The sequence below is a fragment of the Pteropus alecto genome, unplaced genomic scaffold (genome assembly GCF_000325575.1).
Source record: "Pteropus alecto unplaced genomic scaffold, ASM32557v1 scaffold92, whole genome shotgun sequence".
Classification (NCBI taxonomy): domain Eukaryota; kingdom Metazoa; phylum Chordata; class Mammalia; order Chiroptera; family Pteropodidae; genus Pteropus; species Pteropus alecto.
In genome coordinates, this window is record NW_006432447.1 from 2,827,626 (window position 1) to 2,835,840 (window position 8,215).

Sequence of the window (8,215 nt, forward strand, 5' to 3'; positions counted from 1 at the left end):
TCATCTACATATATATATATAAAATAAACGAGTTTAGTTGCAAGATAAAGATAGACAAACAAAAATCAATTACGTTTCTATATACTAATAACAAATATGTGAAAAACAAAATTAAAATGCAATATCATTTACAATTGATCTGAAGAAAATGAAATACTTAGGTATAAATCAACAGAACATATATAGAACTTGTGTCCTGAAAATTACAAGATGCTTATGAAAGAACTCAAGACCTCGACAAATGGAGAGACAGATTCACATGTTTTTAGACTGGAAGATTCAAAAGTTCAATGAATGATTAGTAATCAGACTAGAAAGCACAAAATATAGAACTAGTGAGCCAGAATAGAGATCAAATCAAATTATCTAAATGGAGCAAAGAGAGAAAGAAATTTTTTTTTAATTCCAAAATACAGGATAAGGGATATGGAGGCTACATACATACAATCAGAAGGAAAGAGAAGAGGAAAAGGAGCAGAGGCAATTTCTAAAGAGATAATAACAAAAAATTTTCCATATTTAATAGAAGGCACCATTCCACAGAATTAAGAAACCTAGTGATCCCAAAGCAGGATAAATAAAAATAAATCCATATATAGAAAAATAAATCATCGAAAGCAACCAGAAAAAGGACAGATTATGACTTCTCAACAGCAACAATTGAAGTCAGAAGACAGTGGAACAGTAACTTAATAGTATTGAAAAAAAGTGATTGTTAACCAGTTATTTTAAACCCAGTGAAAATATCTTTTGGAAATGAGGGTAATATTTTGACAATGTCTTTTAAGGCTAAAGTCACTAACTTAAGGAAATTCTACAGAATATATTCTGTCAGAAGGAGAAGGATTCCCAGATAAAAGGTCTGCTATGCAAAAAGAAATGGAGTACGAAGAAAATGGCAAATACATGTGTAAATTTAAATGAGATTGTATAAAACAGAATAATACGGTCTAATAGTGTTAGGAGAAAAAATAGATTTAAAATATCTACAACAATAAGTAAGTCAGGAGGTGGTAAATTGAGTTATAGAGTTCTAAAATCCTTGTGTTGTTGAGGAAGGTGGTTAATTTACTTTGGATATAAGACTGTATGTAAATTCTAATCTGAGAGAAAAAAATGAAAGTCCTAAGAGAGGCAGAAAAAGAGAGGAAAAAAAAATTGTGTGATAAAAAAGAAACAAAATAAGATAGTAGCCTGAAACTTAAATATATCAACATTCACCTTAAATGTAAGTGAACCTAATGTTCCAGTTAAAAGTCAATAATTGTCAAACTTGACTAAACATTTTTTTTTATTCGGCTACAGGCTGTTTACAAAAGACTTGCCTAATACAGAAGTAAAGAAAGGTCGAAAAAATATGCCATGCATATACTAACCAAATAAAGCTGTTGAGGCTATATTAATATCAGACATATTGACTTAAAGTCTAGAAACATTACTAGAGATAAATAGGCTCAATTCACAGAAAGATGTAAGAATAATAAATAATGTAGGCAATTACATCCCTAAAATATATGGATAAAGTTGAAAGAACTAAAAGGAAAAACAGAAAACTCTATAATCATAGTGGGAGATTTTAACATACTTCTCTCAGTAATTAATGTAACAAGCAGACAAAAAATCGGTAAGAACATAAATTTAAACGAACGATTAGCAATCTTGACTGAGTAGATAGGACATTTGCACACAACAATCATAGAATACACATTCTTTTTAAGAACATTTACCAAATCTGGCCATATCCTGGGATATAAAGCAAGTATCAATACATTTCAAGTGATTAAATTCAATATAGAGTTTGTTCTCTGACAACAGTGCAACTAAGCCAGAAGTCAATAACAAAAAGATAATCAAACATCTAAATGTGTTTGGTAATGAAGAAAAATACTTCTAGTAACTCATGGATCAAAAAAAAAGACATAATAATAGAAATCAGAAAATATTTTGAACTGAATGATTGTGAAAACACAACATATCAAAACATGTGAAATGCAAGTAAAAACATGCTTAGAGAGAAATTTTATAGCCTGAACTGTGTATATTAGAAAATAAGACAAACCACAAATTAGCTGAGCATTCATCACAAAAAGTTAAAAAAAGAAGAGCAAAGTAACACGAAGTAGGTGGGAGGATAGAATTAATAGAAATAAGAACAAAAATTGATAAAAGGAAAACAAACATTCAGTAGAGAAGTTTGATAAAACCAAAAGAAAATTCTTTAAAAAGGCTAATGACAAACCTCTCACAAGACTAAGCAAGGGATAAAAACGGAGACATAACCAACATTAGGAATGAAAAGGACATCACTACAGATGGTGTTGTCACTAAACAGATAAGAGAATATTGTGAACAATCTTAATGCCAATAAATTTCAAATTTTAGATATAACGGACAAAATCCTAGAAAAATGTAAGTTGCCAAAAATTATAATGAAATAAAAATCCGAATCATTTTATAAGCATTAAATAAATTAAATCAGTAGTCAAAAATTTCACACAAATCAAACAGCAGCCTCATCAGACTTTACTGGTAAGTTCTACGAAACACTTAAGAAAAAAAGTGTTATTCCACTCCTACACAAGCTCTTTTAGAACACAGAAAAAGAGAGAACTCCTCAATATTTTTTATGAGACTAACATACCCTTGATACCAAAACCTGATTAGGACATTAAGAGAACAGAAAATTATAGGCCTCCTTTACTTAAAAAAAAAAAACCAAAAAACAAATTAGCAAAGTGAATCAATACATTAAAAAGATGTCTTGACCAAATCAAGTTTATCTCAGGAATACAATATAAAAGATTAGAAAGTTAATCAATGCAAGCCACCATGTTAACTGACTAAATGAGAAAAATCACACAATCATTTCAAGAGTTGCAGAAAAAACAGTTGATAAAATTCTCTTATGACAAAAGCTTTTAAACTAGGAATAGCTAGGAATATCTCTTAAAGTAACATATTTACCAGGATAGACCAGGCTAGGCTGCAATAACAAATCTCCCAATTTCAGGAGCTTAACTCATTAAATAAAGGTTATCTCCCATCAGATATATCCCATGTAGGTTCAAAAGAAAAGGCAGTTCCCTTCCAAGCTGTGTCTGAGGCATCCTAATAGGCCCTATTCATGGCTTTGCTATCTTATAGTTTTCAGATTCACTATAAGAGAATTAGAGGGTCCTGCAAGAGTTTTTATGGCCAAGTCTAGATGGGGCATATATCACTTTCACCCACATGCCATTGAATATAACTCAATCAATTCACATAAGCCCAACCTAATTTCAAGAGGAAGAGAAACAATAGCTTCCTATGTGCCCTGAAAGAGGAGAAATAAAAATGGATCTTAATGAGCACCTGGCATTGTCTCAGCCACAACTGAAAAAGAATAGCTGCAGATAACTTGCTGCAAGCACCGTATGTACTAATGAAACTTGAAAGCTTTTCCTGGTAGTGGTAATAAGGTGAGGATGCCTGCTGATACCATCTCTAGTCAGCATTATACTAGTGGTCCTAAACAATACAACAAGAAAAAAGAATAAAAGGTATAAGGATTGGAAATGAATCAGCAAAATGGTAGGTGTTTTCAGATGATATTATTTTAGACATAGAAAATTCAAATAGATAAACGATTAGAATTAACAAAAGAGTTTAGCAAGGTTACTAGATACACATTCAAGATAACTAAATCAATTATATTTACACATATCAACAACAAAGAGGAAAAAAATGTTTTTTTAAAAAAATGCCATTTATAGTGGCATCCAAAAAAGTCAAGTATCTAGGAATAAATCTTACAAAAGATGTGTAAGTGCACTACAAGAAAAATTGTAAAACATTAGAGACATTTAAGAAGACCTAAATAAGTAGAAAGATAAACAGTGCTCATGGACTGAAAGGCTCAATATTGTAAAGATGTCAATTCTCCCTAAATTGAATTGTAGATTCGATTCAATTCCTATCAAGATTTCAGTAGGTTTTTTGGTTGTAGGTAGGGCATTCATTTTTGTGGAACTTGACGGATTTTTTTCTAAAATTTATGTAGAAAATGCAAAAAGTCAAGAATTGCTGAGATACTCTTGAAGAACAAGGTGGGAGGGTTTGCTTAACCAGATATCAAGATGTATAATAAAGCTACATGAAGCAAAGCAGTGCAGTGTTGTACAAGGACAGGCAAATAGAGCAACAGATCAGAACACAGAGCAGAGAAACAGGCCCATGCACAGATGGACACTTGACATTCGACACAGGTGGCAATGCACAGCGGTAGGGTCGAGGGGGAATAATTGACTATCCAAATGGAAAATAACAGGACTCACATCATGCACAAAGACCCAACTGTGAAAAACAAAACTATAAACCTTTTATGAGATAACGTAGGAAAATGTCTTTATAACACAAAATGCACTAGCCATAAAGGAAAAAAACTAATAACCCAACTACATTAAAATTAAGAACTTTTATTTTCAAAATGATTCTATGAAAAGAACAATAAGACAAGCCATAAAGTGAAAGAAGATATTTATGACACATTTAACCAACCAATAAAAGGCTAATATTTAGAAAATGTGAAGTATTCCACAAATCGATGATTAAAAGGCAGACAACCCAAAATACGGGCAACAGATATGAACAGGCACTTCACAAAAACTTAACCTCGAATGTTTAATAATATATATGAATAAATGCTCACCATCACTAGTAAGCAGGAAAATGAACATTAAAACCACAATGAGTTATAACTACACGTGTATCGGAATGGGAAACCCTGACAATAACCTCATATGGCATGGTGTGGAGCAAATGAAACTCTCATACACTGCTGGTTGAAGGGTAAATAGCTACAACCACTTTAGAAAACCGTTCGGCATCATCTAGTAAAGCGGCAAACACACCTACCATATGACTCAACAGTCCCACTCTTTGGTGTGTATCCTAAGAAATCCGTGCCCATGTGTGCAGAGGGACTCGTGCAGGGATTTTCACAGCAACCTTGTTTGTATTTGTCTAAAACCAGAATCCAAACAAGTCCATCAAGAGTAAAATTGATCAATTATTGGGTATACGATAATGCAGTGGGATGTTATGCAGCAATAAAATTGGTCGTACTACATGAATTTTATTTACATAAGGTGAAAAAGTCTTAAGGATACATTCAACATGACTCCATTTATAAAATTTTCAGAAGCAGGCAAAGCGACTGTTTTTTTAAGGCTGCATCAATACATGAAATATATTTATATTTAATACATTAATAATAAAGGTAAAGCTATAAAGGAAAGCAAGAGAATTAATATTATAAAAGTAAGAATAGCGATTAACTTCTGTCAGAATGGGGGTTATGTAGGGAACTACATGATTATAGCAGAATATACTTTGTAACTGTCAAACCATATGTTTTATGCTTTTTTATGTGCATCTGATATTTTAGAATACAATTTTTAAAAACATATATACGAAATCAAAATATTATCTCACTTCACAAACATTATCTAATTTCATCCTTATTGTAAAGTCCTGCCAAGCATGGGTATTATCCCATTTTACAGACAGGAAAACTGAAGTTCAAATGGCTAAGTATTTTCTTTTTCAAATAACTTGGAATTTGCCTAAGGCATCCTATAAGTGATGGAAGTGAAGCTCCCACGCAAAGCTCTTTGAGTCCCTTGCATACTTTTTACATGACAGTTCTCTATAGCTTCTACAATGTCACTATAGCTCAAACTCAAGATGTCCCATTCCCCACACCTTGAGCCATACAACATCACTAATCAGTACAGCCCATGTCTTTTGTCAAGTAGGTCTTCCCATTCCCTTAACAGCACATTTCTCCAAAGCCAGTGGTGGTCCTGTGCAACCCACTATCCCTCACCCACCCATGCTGGTTCATGCTAAATCCCATCCCTTCATCTTTGATCCACAAAACCCCTTATTAGGATAAGAAACTATATGTAACTATTGTTCTGCTGATGAGTAGAGGATGACAGTGCCTCTGTTAAGTCCCACCCAGAGGGAGGTCATGGTGTTCCTCCAACATACTCTGACCTGAACTGTCCACATTGCTCTCTGGGAGTCTTGTCTGGCTCCACCCTCACAGCCTTCGTTTCAGAAGTGTTACTCTGGGTTGTAGAAAACTCTGGAGGAGAAGCATATGGTCGCTGAGGTGGCCTTTACCTTGCCCACAGGAGCTGGTTGCCCAGGAGAGAATGCCAGGGTCTGCTCCCAATCAGGATACGGCATGGAGATTTTTAGCACCTGAATTCAGTCTAGTATTTGCACGTGCGACACCATTGCTCTCCCTTGCCTAGGAATGTACCAGGTGATCGGAGGTATCATCTCTCCTGTCAATGACAACTACAAGAAGAAAGACCTCGTGGCTGCCCGGCACCGAGTAGCCATGGTCCAGCTGGCCCTGCAGACGTCGGACTGGATCCGGGTGGACCCCTGGGAGAGTGAGCAGGCACAGTGGATAGAGACAGTGAAGGTGCTGAGGTAACGGTGGGCATGCGTTTCTGTGATGACCAGGGACCGCGGGACAGTCTGCAGGGCCGACAGAGTGAAAGGTAGAGATGGAGTGTTGAGAGAGGCGTCAGCCAGGCCTATGACTCAGCCAAAATCCACGTACTTCCCCTTAGAGGGTGAAAGACCAATAGACTCACATTCTCACAGAGGTTCTGAATGAAAAAAACCACAAGCCACTGCCTTCAGGATACACTTTGTGGAAACGCCCAATCTTATTTCAGAGGGCTGTAGCATCTGGCTGCAATGCCACCACTTAGTAGCTGTGTGACTTCAGGCACTTGACCTAACTTCTCTGAGACACATTTCTCACTTGCAAAATGGGGACAGTAAAACCTAATGAGCATTTTAAAGATGTAAATAACTTTTCTGACCTAGAACTACATAAGAATATTCAGTTAGTGGGACCTTTTATTATTGTCATCATTGAGTAGGTTGAAAACTACATCCACATAATAAGCCATCTTTTCTAATTATACACATTCTAGGTTCTATAAATTTAGACTTTAAAACAGGAAAAAAAAAAAACAAAAAATAAAAAACTATGAACCTAGAAATAGTCACACAGGATTTTTTTTTTTTTCTTTTGGAATTGCTGTTAGCATTCAGCATAAGTAATTTGCTATATAAAAGCCCCAGCAAATCCTGCATGTTAGGACAATGGGTCACTGACTTGTGTCTGGGAAACATTAATGGGACTTTGCTAGAGAAGCAGCAAGTCCCACTAGTCCTGGCTTTCAGAGAGGATCGTGAGAGGCCTGCCTCATCCCTAAAGACAGCCAGCTCCGCTGGAAGGGACTGCAGATTGTGGGCTGTGTCTTCTATCTATTTGGAAGCACAAGGATTGTCAGAGAATAAGAAACACGAGGGACAAGGTCACGTAATTGGCAGGCTTGTTCATAATCTGTTTTGTCTTTCATTTTTGGCTTCTCTTCAAAGTAACTTGGGAGAAAAATGTTTAAACCTTTTTAGTAAAGGGAAACGTTTAGTTACATATCCTGGTTCTTATTCTTTACCTTTTACGAGGGAGAGGACCAGCTAGAAGCATTCAGCAGTTACAGTGGCACTTCAGAACCTGTTGCCAAATTAAAAGGAGAGCAAACATGAAATAATTGTTAGAACACATGCTCTCTTTTAACATAAGGAAAAATTTACACCTAGATTATTCTTTCGGAATAAGCCATATAGTCAGCTCTCGTTTACCCAGACTAACAGAGGGGAATGAAAGCAAAGCGATAGGTAACCCGACGAATCACTTAGCTTTCATTTATAATTAGAGACAGACACTGTCCCCCTCCACTCTGTGGAGCATGGCCCAGGGCCCAGATTTTGGAGCCCAATTTACTAGCTAAGTGATGTGATCTAGTGCGTTAGCCTCTCTGAGCCTCAGTTGCTCACCTACTAAAACGGGGATGACACCACTGACTTCACTGGGGAACTGTGTGAATTAAATGAGATGGTGTAGGCAAAACACCTGGTTTGTGGTAGGTGCTTAATAATGTTAGCGACCTTCCCTTCATTTCTAACACTAGCCTGTAATTTATCCTCAAAACAGATAAACCGTTCTCAGATAAACAGTAACTGACGACAGTAGTAGATATTACCAGTGCTCCTGCTGCAAAATGCAGGTGTGAGCAAAGATTTTACTAAACACATTTTTTCTTTTTATTTCTTTTCTTTTCTTTTCTCCCCCTCCCCCGCC

At 35.7% G+C, this 8,215-nt stretch overlaps 1 protein-coding gene across 6 annotated transcripts in view; it reads left to right on the forward strand.

Moving 5' to 3' along the window:
- NMNAT3 (nicotinamide nucleotide adenylyltransferase 3) overlaps positions 1-8,215 on the forward strand; it is a 113,211-nt gene that overhangs the window by 93,742 nt on the left and 11,254 nt on the right. For 4 of the 6 annotated variants that reach the window (XM_025043616.1, XM_025043614.1, XM_025043615.1 and 1 more), the window contains exon 3: positions 6,303-6,478. The exons of 1 other annotated variant lie outside the window; for it this stretch is intronic. In XM_025043616.1, coding sequence (XP_024899384.1) covers positions 6,303-6,478 — 176 coding nt within the window. Of the gene's footprint in view, positions 1-6,302; positions 6,487-8,215 lie in introns of all 6 variants that reach the window. One more of the 6 variants, XM_015585840.2, reaches the window with a different exon arrangement.